Source organism: Salvelinus sp. IW2-2015, unplaced genomic scaffold (assembly GCF_002910315.2).
Source record: "Salvelinus sp. IW2-2015 unplaced genomic scaffold, ASM291031v2 Un_scaffold3411, whole genome shotgun sequence".
Taxonomy (NCBI): domain Eukaryota; kingdom Metazoa; phylum Chordata; class Actinopteri; order Salmoniformes; family Salmonidae; genus Salvelinus; species Salvelinus sp. IW2-2015.
The window spans coordinates 11,078-24,126 of record NW_019944691.1 but is presented as its reverse complement, the minus strand read 5'-3'; the positions used below and the strand labels follow the sequence as shown (position 1 = coordinate 24,126).

The 13,049-nt window shown below is 43.3% G+C and overlaps 1 protein-coding gene across 1 annotated transcript in view; it reads left to right on the top strand.

Annotated features, from left to right (window-relative positions):
• Window positions 1–13,049, top strand: part of LOC112075808 (uncharacterized) — a gene marked incomplete at its 3' end in the record, with an annotated part of 48,685 nt that overhangs the window by 32,496 nt on the left and 3,140 nt on the right. Inside the window, exons 4-5 of the mRNA XM_070441075.1 lie at window positions 11,938–11,974; window positions 12,084–12,258. Of these exons, the coding sequence (XP_070297176.1) occupies window positions 11,938–11,974; window positions 12,084–12,258 (212 nt within the window). The remainder of the gene's footprint in view (window positions 1–11,937; window positions 11,975–12,083; window positions 12,259–13,049) is intronic.

The window sequence follows — 13,049 nt, the reverse complement described above, 5'->3', positions numbered from 1 at the left end:
TTGTCCTTCAGTGGTGAACCTATAGGACCTAGTCCTTCAGTGGTGAACCTATAGGACCTAGTCCTTCAGTGGTGAACCTATAGGACCTAGTCCTTCAGTGTGAACCTAAGGACCTAGTCCTTCAGTGGTGAACCTATGGACCTGGTGGACCTAGTCCTTCAGTGGTGAACCTATAGGACCTAGTCCTTCAGTGGTGAACCTATAGGACCTAGTCCTTCAGTGGTGAACCTATAGGCCTTCAGTGGAGAACCTATAGGCTAGGGATCATTAACTAGATTCAGCCACTGGCCAATTTCTTTCTTGAGCGGATGGTCGGGGGGCCGGGGACCTGGTGGCCCTGGGGGGGCCGGTGGCCCGGGGGGGCCGGTGGCCCGGGGGGGCCGGAACATAATTACAAATAATTTGTAGACTGCAAATTGACCGCAAGAAGCCTAAACAGATATAATGTTTGACTAAAATAAAATTGTTTCAAACCTTGCTTACATTTGTAAACTATCACGTGTCTCTCTGTTATGCGTGGGATTGGTATTTTTACAGTCTTCTAGGTCCAACAATGACAGGCCGCCAGTTGGGAAACCCTGCTATAGGTCTCCAGTGTGTAACAGGTTGGGGATTCTGAAAGGACAGCAACTGGAATACCAGCACATTCATGTAGGAGAGTGCACTTTTTGTAAAACACAAATCATGCACAAAGTAGCCTACACAATCACAAAGCACGTTAAATATATTCACATGCGCGCCACACACAGCCTAGTTTCAGCTGAATATCATCTGCAGGCAGCCAGAGTGTYYAGCTCTCAGCTGGTTTTGGCATGGAGCAGCTCACAGAAGAATGACATCGGTAGCCGGTAAGGTAGGAAAGACCTTTCACTCATGATATCACCAGTAAATACTAACTAAGGCAACAATGTGAGTGCAAACCAGGTAATGAAAAAGTTTAGTCCGAAGTGTTGGTTTGTAGACTATTTGTGATGTGCAATTGTCATTATGGCTGTTTGCATCAGGGGCGTAGACATGGATGGGCCTCGATGGACACTCAGATTGATGTGGTTTAAACATTGTTTTGGGCTTTGACATCACTATTTTATTTATTTTAAAAAATGTGATTTTGAGAATGAAAATCTTAAAAATCTAGAGGAAAACTMATTAAAAAACATAGGAAACATTGGATGTTTCATGCAGGGTGCCTTTCCTTCGCTGGACGGGCCGTTTGGGTTTGACTCAAATAACTCAAATAAAATACTCAAATAAAATTTGAGYATATTAAATTGTATTTGTCACATGCGCCGAATACAACAGTGAAATGCTTACTTTCAAGCYCTTAATCAACAATGTAGTTTTATGAAAAATAAGTGTTGAGTAAAAAAAGAGCAGCAGTAAAATGCAATGCAATTAGTCCGTGTAGCCATTTGATTAGCTGTTCAGGAGTCTTATGGCTTGGGGGTAGAAGCTGTTAAGAAGCCTTTTGGACCTAGACTTTACTTCCGGTACCGCTTGCCGTGCGGTAGCAGAGAGAACAGTCTATGACTAGGGAGACTGGAATCTTTGACAATTTTTTGTACCTTCCTCTGACACCGCCTGGTATACAGGTCCTGGATGGCAGGAAGCTTGGCCCAAGTTATGTACTGGGCCGTACGCACCACCCTCTATAGTGCCTTGCGGTCGGAGGCCGAGCAGTTGCCATACTAGGCAGTGATGCAACCAGTCAGAATGCTCTCGATGGTGCAGTTGTAGAACTTTTTGAAGCTCTGTTGGGGCGGTATGCAAATAGGAGTGGGTTTAGGGTTTCATAATGGTGTTGGTATGMGCCGTGACCAGCCTTTCAAAGCACTTCATGGCTACAGACGTGAGTGCTACGGGTTGGTAGTCATTTAGGCAGGTTACCTTAGTGTTCTTGGGCACAGGGACTATGGTGGTCTGCTTGAAACATGTTGATATTACAGACTTAGTCAGGGATAGGTTAAAAATGTAAGCTTGGTCAGCGCATGCTTGGAGTACACATCCTGGTAATCGGTCTGGCCCAGGGCCTTGTGAATGTTGACCTGTTTACAGGTCTTACTCACGTCGGCTGCGGAGAGCGTGATCACACATTCTTCCGGAACAGCTGATGCTCGCATGCATGCTTCAGTGTTGCTTGCCTCGAACGAGCATAGAGGTAGTTTAGCTCGTCTGGTAGGCTCATGTCACTGGGTCTCTCTCAGCTGTGCTTCCCTTTGTAGTCTGTATAGTTTGCAAGCCCTGCCACATCCAACGAGCGTTGGAGCGCGTGTAGTACATTCATATATTAGTCCTGTATTGATGCTTTACTTGTTTGATGGGTCGTCGGATAGCAGGATTTCTTATAAGCTTCCGGGTTAGAGTCCCGCTCCTTGAAAGCGGTAGCTCTACCCTTTAGCTCAGTGCGGATGTTGCCTGTAATCCATGGCTTCTGGTTGGGGTATGTACGTACAGTCACTGTGGGGACGACGTCATCGATGCACTTATTGATGAAGCCAGTGACGGATGTTGTGTACTCTTCAATGTCATTGGAAGAATCCCAGAACATAYTCCAGWCTGTGCTAGCAAAACAGTCCTGTAGTTTAGCATCTGCKTCATCTGACCACTTCTTTATTGACCGAGTCACTGGTGCTTCCTGCTTTAGTTTTTGCTTGCAAGCAGAAATCAAGAGGATAGAATTATTGTCAGATTTGCCAAATGGAGGGCGAGGGAGAACTTTGTACACGTCTCTGTGTGTTTAGAGTTTTTTCCCCCTCTGGTTGCACATTTAACATGCTGGTAGAAATGAGGTAAAATGGATTTGTTTCCCTGCATTAAAGTCCCCGGCCACTAGGAGCGCCGCCTCTGGATGAGCGTTTCCTGTTTGCTTATGGTGGAATACAGCTCGTTGATGTGCTGTTTTGCTAGTTATCCATTCTTCTAATGTTGTCTTATCAATTTATAAAATACTATAAATGGAAAATTGTATACTAATTATTTTACAACATTCCCTATCTTGAAAGGGTTGGTGTAGTTGTACTTCATTTAACAATAGTTTTTTTTGTATTATTCCAATCCCTACCATGGCTAGTATTGGGTGTTCCATTATTCGACTCCTCTATGGGAACATTTAGTTGTCAATATCGATACGAGGGCTACACGCTTCCCTTTTAATCTATTCTCCTTGAAGATTGGATACAGAACTTTGCGCCATTCTGCAATCTCCCTCGGGAACTGATCATTCATGCCTATTTTCATGCCAGCGAGTCTTTAACAAAGTATTATTAGCCTGGACTCGAACCAGGATCTCTAGTGGCACAGCTAGCACTGCGAGGCAGTGCCTTACACCACTGCGCCACTCAGGAGGCCGGACCAGTGAGTCTTTCACCCAGGCTTTTAACCATTACTTTACCCTTAAAGAAAGCAAATTTGGCAACGATTGGACGCTCATATCTCTGTCCGAAACGGTTTACACGTTCGAGTTGGATCTTATCGACAGCATCGAGTGGGATTTGAAGCTTTGTAAGAAAGAATTCCTTCACTACTTTTTCGGATACTTCTCCTTCTCTTTCTTGGATACCCGTAAGTACTAGATTTTCTCTTGTAGATCTAGTCGGTATGTCTAGTAAGGCTTCTCTCAGAAACATGTTCTCCTTTTTAAGTTCATTAACATCCGTTTCTATCTTATTGACTGTCTCTCGATTATCGCAGCTCTTTCATCACTCATTTCAAGACTCGCTTTCAACTCTTTTATATCTCTTATATCTCTTTATATATTATATATCCTTACTGACTAATTCAAGTATGCCCAGTTTGTCATTTATCGACTTTAACAGATCGCTTTCCACACTTACCAGTTCCAGTGGTGAAAAGCCTAAATCGAGGAGTTGCGTTCTTTTGGAGATTGATTCTCCACGTTTACTCTCCGTCATGTTTGAGTGTTGCTTGTTTTCATAATATTTGTCGATACATTTCTCTATCCTTATGACTTGTTTTGTGTTGATATCCAGATTGAATGTTATTACCCACGAGTATATGAAGTACTAATATTTAGTCTAACTTGAATATTGATATTGAATATTACGTATTTATCTTGAGGCGATATGCACCAGTGTGTTGAATACACCTTGGTATTCAGAGTCCAGAGATTCTTACTATTCCCCATTGTTTATCAGTGCAATTTTGACGGCCAACTGGCTGAAAAAAATTGATAGGGTTTATCTAATGTTCCTTCGTTAGATTTGAGCACATCTTGCTCTGGCTAGCATTAGTTGTTGATCTTGTTGATGTGCATAACTGCGGGAGAGAGAGCCTAGAGGGAGAGAGAGCCTAGAGGGAGAGAGAGCCTAGAGGGAGAGAGAGCCTAGAGGGAGAGAGAGCCTAGAGGGTTACTGCTACCACGAAAAGACTTCCACCCTGCTACAATACAGCGGGTAAACGCAAGCATTTCCCGTGACTGTGCCTCAAAACCAAATGTTTTTCTGGCCCACCACTCCACCCTGGACTTGAACAGCCTCTATGACCAGGTCCACCTCTACAAGGCAGCAGTGCCCACCTTTGCCCGGACTCTAAAGGACATCGCTCTCAAACGAAGCCCCAACACTTCACACAGGAGCAACAGATCAATAGACACCCCACCCAGACCAGCGAGACACCCTCCAAGACCTCCAGGACCCCCCCTGGACCTACACACCCCCCCCACCTCAACCATGCCCACACCCAATTTAGGCCCCTCAGATCAGACCCATGCCACTCCTGCCCACCCCATGCACCCCACCCCCGCAAAGAGGGCATCAACATGGAAGTCACACATACGCCCAGGTAGTGAGCGGGCAAACAGGCCCAACCCCACTCTTACACTCGCCCAAGCCAACGGCATGTACCAGATGCTCAGCAGGCTCTGCTCACACTTACTGGCCTGAGGCCCAACCCCGACAAACAACATTGGACACTTTATGAACAAAAAGCCTTCACTATATCATCCTGGAATATCCAAGGTCTGAGGTCATCTGCCTTTGGCCTAAAGAGCAGGAACCCGGACTTCACCAAGAAATCGTAATGCAGACATTGTCATCCTGCAAGAAACATGGTTAGAGGAGACGGACCCACTGGTTTGCCCTCTAGGTTACAGAGAGCTGGTAGTCCATCCACCAAACTACCAGGTGTGAAACAGGGAAGAGGACTCAGGGGGAATGCTAATTTGGTATAGAGCAGACCTAACTCACTCCATTAAATTAATCAAAACAGGAACATTTTACATTTGGCTAGAAATTCAAAAGGAAATTATCTTACAGAGAAAAATGTCCTCCTGTGTGCTACCTATATCCCCCACTAGAATCCCCATACTTTAATGAAGACAGCTTCTCCATCCTGGAGGGGGAAATCAATCATTTCCAGGCCCAGGGACATGTATTAGTCTGTGGCGACCTAAATGCCAGAACTGGACAGGAACCTGACACCCTCAGCACACAGGGGGACAAACACCTACCTGGAGGTGACAGCATTCCCTCCCCATATGCCCACCTAGGCACAACTATGACAACATAACCAACAAAAAAGGGTCACAACTCCTGCAGCTCTGTCGCACGCTGGTATGTACATAGTCAATGGTAGGCTTCGAGGGGACTCCTATGGTAGGTACACCTATAGCCATCATCTTGGCAGTAGCACTGTAGACTACTTTATCACTGACCTCAACCCAGAGTCTCTCAGAGCGTCACAGTCAGCCCACTGACACCCCTATCAGACCACAGCCAAATCACAGTCTACTTGAACAGAGCAATACTCAATCATGAGGCATCAAAGCCAAAGGAACTGAGTAACATAAGAAATGCTATAGATGGAAGGAATGCAGTTTGGAAACCTACCAAAAAAACATTAGGCAACAGCAAATTCAATCCTTTTAGACAACTTCCTGGGTAAAACGTTCCACTGCAATAGTGAAGGTGTAAACTTGGCAGTAGAAAATCTTAACAGTATTTTTGACCTTCAGCTTCCCTATCAAATCTAAAAATCTCAAATAGAAAACCGAAGAAATGAACAACAATGACAAATGGTTTGATAAAGAATGCAAAATCTAAGAAATTAATTGAGAAAACCTGTCCAACCAAAAACATAGAGACCCGGAAAACCTGAGTCTACGCCTTCTCTATGGTGAATCACTAAAACAATACAGAAATACACTACGGAAAAGAAGGAACAGCACGTCAGAAATCAGTCAATGTAATTGAAGAATCCATAGACTCTAACCAATTCTGGAAAATTGGAAAACACTAAACAAACAACAACACGAAGAATTATCTATCCAAAATGGAGATGTATGGGTAACCACTTCTCCAATCTTTTTGGCTCTATAACAAGAATAAAGAGCAAAAACATATACATGATCAAATACAAATCCTAGAATCAACTATTAAAGACTACCAGAACCCACTGGATTCTCCAATTACCTTGAATGAGTTACAGGACAAAATAAAAACCCTCCAACCCAAAAAGGCCTGTGGTGTGATGGTATCCTTAATGAAATGATCAAATACAGACAAAAATTCCAATTGGCTATATTAAAACTCTTTAACATCGTCCTTAGCTCTGGCATCTTCCCCAATATTTGGAACCAAGGACTGATCACCCCAATCACAAAAGTGGAGACAAATTTGACCCCAATAACTACCGTGGAATATGTCGTCAACAGTAACCTTGGAAAATACTCTGCATTATCATTAACAGCAGACTCGTACATTTCCTCAATGAAAACAATGTACTGAGCAAATGTCAAATTGGCTTTTTACCAATTACCGTACAAAGACCATGTATTCACCCTACACACCCTAATTGACAACCAAACAAACCAAAACAAGGCAAAGTCTTCTCATGCTTTGTTGATTTCAAAAAAGCCTTCGACTCAATTTGGCATGAGGGTCTGCTATACAAATTGATGGAAGTGGTGTTGGGGGTAAAACATACGACATTATAAAATCCATGTACACAAACAACAAGTGTGCGGTTAAAATTGGCCAAAGACACACACATTTCTTCTCACAGGGTCGTGGGGTGAGACAGGGATGCAGCTTAAACCCACCCTCTTCAACATATATATCAATTGATTGCTTTAGAACAGTCTGCAGCACCCGGTCTCACCCTACTAGAATCCGAAGTCAAATGTCTACTGTTTGCTGATGATCTGGTGCTTCTGTCACCAACCAAGGAGGGCCTACAACAGCACCTAGATCTTCTGCACAGATTGTCAGACCTGGGCCCTGACAGTAAATCTCAGTAAGACCAAAATAATGGTGTTCCAAAAAAGTTCAGTCGCCAGGACCACAAATTCCATCTAGACACCGTTGCCCTAGAGCACACAAAAAACTATACATACCTCGGCCTAAACATCAGCACCACAGGTAGCTTCCACAGAGCTGTGAACGATCTGAGAGACAAGGCAAGAAGGCATTCTATGCCATCAAAAGGAACATAAATTTCAACATACCAATTAGGATCTGGCTAAAATACTTGAATCAGTCATAGAGCCCATTGCCCTTTATGGTTGTGAGGTCTGGGGTCCGCTCACCAACCAAATTCACAAAATGGGACAAACACAAATTGAGACTCTGCATGCAGAATTCTGCCAAAATATCCTCCGTGTACAACGTAGAACACCAAATAATGCATGCAGAGCAGAATTAGGCCGATACCCACTATTATTCAAAATCCAGAAAAGAGCCGTTAAATTCTACAACCACCTAAAAGGAAGCGATTCCCAAATCCAAACAAAGCCATCACCTACAGAGAGATGAACCTGGAGAAGAGTCCCCTAAGCAAGCTGGTCCTAGGGCTCTGTTCACAAACACAAAACACCCCACAGTGCCCAGGACAACAGCACAATTAGACCCAACCAAATCATGAGAAAACAAAAAGATAATTACTTGACACATTGGAAAGAATTAACAAAAAACAGAGCAAACTAGAATGCTATTTGGCCCTAAACAGAGAGTACACAGTGGCAGAATACCTGACCACTGTGACTGACCCAAACTTAAGGAAAGCTTTGACTATGTACAGACTCAGTGAGCATAGCCTTGCTATTGAGAAAGGCCGCCGTAGGCAGACATGGCTCTCAAGAGAAGACAGGCTATGTGCTCACTGCCCACAAAATGAGGTGGAAACTGAGCTGCACTTCCTTAACCTCCTGCCCAATGTATGACCATATTAGAGAGACATATTTCCCTCAGATTACACAGATCCACAAAGAAATTTGAAAAACAAATCCAATTTTGATAAACTCCCATATCTACTGGGTGAAATTCCACAGTGTGCCATCACAGCAGCAAGATTTGTGACCTGTTGCCACAAGAAAAGGGCAACCAGTGAAGAACAAACACCATTGTAAATACAACCCATTTTTATGCTTATTTATTTTAACTTGTGTGCTTTAACCATTTGTACATTGTTACAACACTGTATATATATATAATATTGACATTTGTAATGTCTTTCTTGTTTTGAAATTCTGTATGTGTAATGTTTACGTTAATTTGTATGTTTATTTCACTTTTGTGTATTATCTACCTCACTTGCTTTGCAATGTTAACACATGTTTTCCATGCCAATAAAGCCCCTTGAATTGAATTGAATTGAATTGAGAGAGCCTAGAGGGAGAGAGAGCCTAGAGGGAGAGAGAGCCTAGAGGAGAGAGAGCCTAGAGGGAGAAGAGCCTAGAGGGAGAAGAAGCCTAGAGGGAGAGAGAGCCTAGAGGGAGAGAGAGCCTAGAGGAGAGAGAGCCTTAGAGGAGAGAGAGCTAGAGGGAGAGAGACCTAGAGGGAGAGAGAGCCTAGAGGGGAGAGAGCCTAGAGGGAGAGAGAGCCTACCTATTCATGGTGTTTGATCAATAGGACTGTAAAGTTTCCAGATGGAAGACGACTCCCGTGGTGTTTACATAGCAGAAATCCATCCAGGTGTTTTTGTGGTCTTTTAGCGAATGTGTTCTAATGATCTAAAGTCACGTTGTTACTACTTCTGTAAACACACAGTCCAGTTCATAGTGAATGATGACAGGCCTACTTCCTGTAACACACACAGTCCAGTCATAGTGAATGATGGCAGGCCCTACTGCCTGTAAACACACAGTCCAGTTCAAAGTGAATGATGGCAGGTCCTACTGCCTGTAACACACAGTCCAGTTCATAGTGAATGATGGCAGGTCCTACTTCTGTAAACACACAGTCCAGTTCATAGTGAATGATGACAGGCCCTACTTCCTGTAAACACACAGTCCAGTTCAAAGTGAATGATGGCAGGCCCTACTGCCTGTAAACACACAGTCCAGTTCATAGTGAATATGCAGGCCCTACTGCCTGTAAACACACAGTCCAGTTCAAAGTGATGTTGCAGGTCCTACTGCCTGTAAACACACAGTCCAGTTCAAAGTGAATGATGTCAGGCCCTGCTGCCTGTAAACACACAGTCCAGTTCAAAGTGAATGATGACAGGTCCTACTGCCTGTAAACACACAGTCCAGTTCAAAGTGAATGATGGTAGACCTGTGTGGCAAATGGCTTGTTTGTATAAAGGTCTACTGTAGCTTTGATTGGCTATAGCACACTGGTCTGTGTAGACTCCGTTCATGGACAAGACAGATGTGTATATTCGGTTTATTTTACTGCAGTGTCTATTAGTTGTCCAAAACACCAGCTGCTTTCCCACTCTATATTGCTATAGAATTTTCACAAATGCCTTAATTTCCCAGCCAATCATCAGTAATTTGTGTAAGTGCGATGCTTGTTGAATGTCCTTCCCTGAAAGTCTGTTGTAAATGTGTTCACTATAAAATAGCATGGTATCTTGTCAAACACAATTATTTTCCAAAACTTTACTAAGGTTGGTAACAGGCTTATTTGAGCCAATAAAGGGGCTTACTATTCTTGGGAGAGCAATGACTTTTGCTTCCTCCAGGCCTGTGGGCACACACTTTCTAGTAGGCTTAAATTGAAGATGTGGCAAATAGGAGTGGCAATATCTTCGCTATTATCCTCCGTAATTTTCCATCCATGTTGTCAGACCCTGGTGGCTTGTCTTGTTGATAGACAACAATATAAAAATCTCGCTTTATTGAATTCAAAAATTACAGTTCTTGTCTTTCACAATTTGGTCAGCGTTTGTTGCTGTCATGTCATGCCTAAGTTTACCAATTAAAAAATCATTAAAGTAGTTGGCGATATCAGTCAGTTTTGATGCAGCTGAGTTTGCTATCATTCTTAGTCATTTATCTTTGTTTCATAGTATAGATTCTTCTTTTTATTCATTTTAGTCAAATGATTTCTCAATTTACAGTACGTTTGCCAATTGGTTGTGCAGCCAGACTTATTTGCCATTCCATATAATTGTTCAATTCCACTGAGATTGAACCGTTTTTACAGTCATTTTCTTAATGGGTGCGTGCTTATGTCTGTTTGCTCCTCATTACACACTTTGGACCAACAAATATTCTTTACATCAACAACATAGGAATCACTACAAAACTTATTGTATGGCCTCTTATGCACTATATTAGGCCCAGCCTTTGGAACTCTGGTTTTCCTAGATATGGCTACTATATTGTGATCACTACATCCAATGGATCTGGATGCTGCTTTCAAGCACATTTCTGCAGCATTACGTAAAGATGTGATCAATAGATATTGATGATTTCATTCCTGTGCTGTTTCTAACTACCCTGGTAGGTTGACTGATAACCTGAACCAGGTTGCAGGCACTGGTTAGAGTTTGAAGCTTTCTCTTGAGTGTGCAGCCTGATGAAAGCCAGTCAATATTTAAATCACCCAGAAAATATACCTCTGTTGATACCACATACATTATCAAGCTTTTCACAATTCTTAAAAAACATTTCACACATTTAACATCAAGAACCTGCGGAGTCTAAAATGATTCCAAGATATTTAACATCAGGAACCTGCTTGATTCACTCCTCTTTGATCATAATGTTGAGTGACTCTACCATTGGCAGTTTTCTGGAGAAAAAAACAAATCACAGAGGTCTTCTTGATATTCAATGTCARACATGAGTTATTAAGCTATTCTACAGTTGAAACCATGTGTTTCAGTAACGACATGTTTTTCCCGCCGCATAAACTACAATGTGGTCAGCATACATCTGAACACTAGCCCCTGCACTTACCTCAGGAAGATCATTTATGTATGAACTAAAAAGAAGCGGACCTAGAACCGATCCTTGTGGAACACCCATTCTGTTTTTCTGAGCTCTAGACATGTTATTGATCACTACACTTTGTTCCCTGTTCCTGAGATATGATTCAAACCATCTAAGTGCTTTTTTAGAAAATTTGAATCTAGAGTGTTGAGACCAGGATGCTGTGATTAACGGTGTCAAAAGCTTTGCTTAAATCGAGAAAAATAGCACCAACCACATTGCCTTTGTCCAACGTTCAAAACCATCTGTCAGAAAACAGTTTTTTGTGTCTTGAGTCTCTCGAGTGGCGCAGCGGTCTAAGGCACTGCATCTCAGTGCAGGAGGCTTCACTGCAGTCCCTGGTTTGAATCCAGGCCTCATCACATCCGGCCGGGATTGGGAGTCCCATAGGGCGGTGCACAATTGGCCCAGCGTTGTCTGGGTTTGGCCGGGGTAGGCCGTCATTGTAAATAAGAATTTGTTCTTTACTGACTTGCCAGGTTAAATAAAAAAAATAAAAAATTGAGTGTTTACGTCTAAAGCCGAATTGCTGTGAATGCAGGAATTGATTCTACAAGTAGGCCATTAATTTCTCTGTTGAAGCTGTCTCCACTACTTTTGATAGAACTGGGAAAATGCTAATCGGCCTGTACATGCCTAGTCAACTTCACCCCATTTTAAAACTGGGTGTTACCAGTGCCTTTATCCACCCCTCTGGAAACTGTGTAGTACTTATTGACAGATTTATCAGGTGTCTCTCTCTCTCTCTCTCTCTCTCTCAGATAACTACAGACTGCCAGGTGCAGGCGACGTGCAAAGGTAAGCTATATGATCTGCATTACCAAGAGCAAAGGTTTTAGAAATCCCTGTTTGCAAAGAGATTAACTTTGTTTCTGAAATGGTGACTCATGTTGGATCTTCTTTCTAGTGGCCACATGAGTCCCCATCCTAACCCCTGCAGTGCTCCGCTCTCTGTGGAACAACCCTTCAGTGCCCCGCTCTCTGTAGAACAAAGTAAGTACATGAGTCCCCATCCTAAACCCTGCATAGATTCGGGGCATAATGTGCAGACAGGGGTATGGTGGGGTGCGGGTACAGTGGAGGTAAGCCCAGGCACTGAGTGATGATAAGAGAGGTTACGGCGGGGTGCCGTGTCGACGAAGGGACCGGGCCAGATGGCGAAAGAGGTATTGTAGTTGTGGTAATTTCGTTTGCTAGCCGGGAGATGCGCCTGGCTCAGGGCTTCGGGGCTGGGTCACTCGGCGGCAGCTAGCTAGCTGTGATGATCAATGGTCCAGGGTTTACGGCAGGAATCCGGCGTTGTAGTGGAGAAAAACAGTCCGATGCTGGCAGGTTTTATCCAGGCTAAAAAACGGCTGGTGCCTGAGCAGAGGGTAAAGGCTGCTAGCAGTGGCTAACAATGACTAAATAGCTAGTAGCTAATTAGCTGGCTAGCTTCTGATGAAAGTTTTGGCTATAAGGTCTAGAAAAATAGTGGATCCGTGTCACATTGAGTGAGGCGGGTTACCGGAAGGTATATTTAATTTAAAAATGGAAAAAGAGATTGAAAAATAAATTGGAATATATACAAAAAAGACGAAAAATACAAAAAGTATACGAGAGGACGACAAACCACGTGCCACTGCTACGCTATCTTGGAATCCAATACATAGGTATTCCTCTTGTCCAGGCAGTGTGCAGTGCGATGGCGATTGCAGATCGTCTGTGGATCTATTGGGGCGGTAAGCAATTTAAGGGGTTTAGGGGTGTCAGGTAAGGGTGGCAAGGTGATGTGATCCTAACTAGCCTCTCAAAGCACTTCATGATGACAGCAGTGAGTGCTACGGGCGATAGTCAGTTTAGTTAAGTTACCCTTGCTTTCTTGGGTACAGGA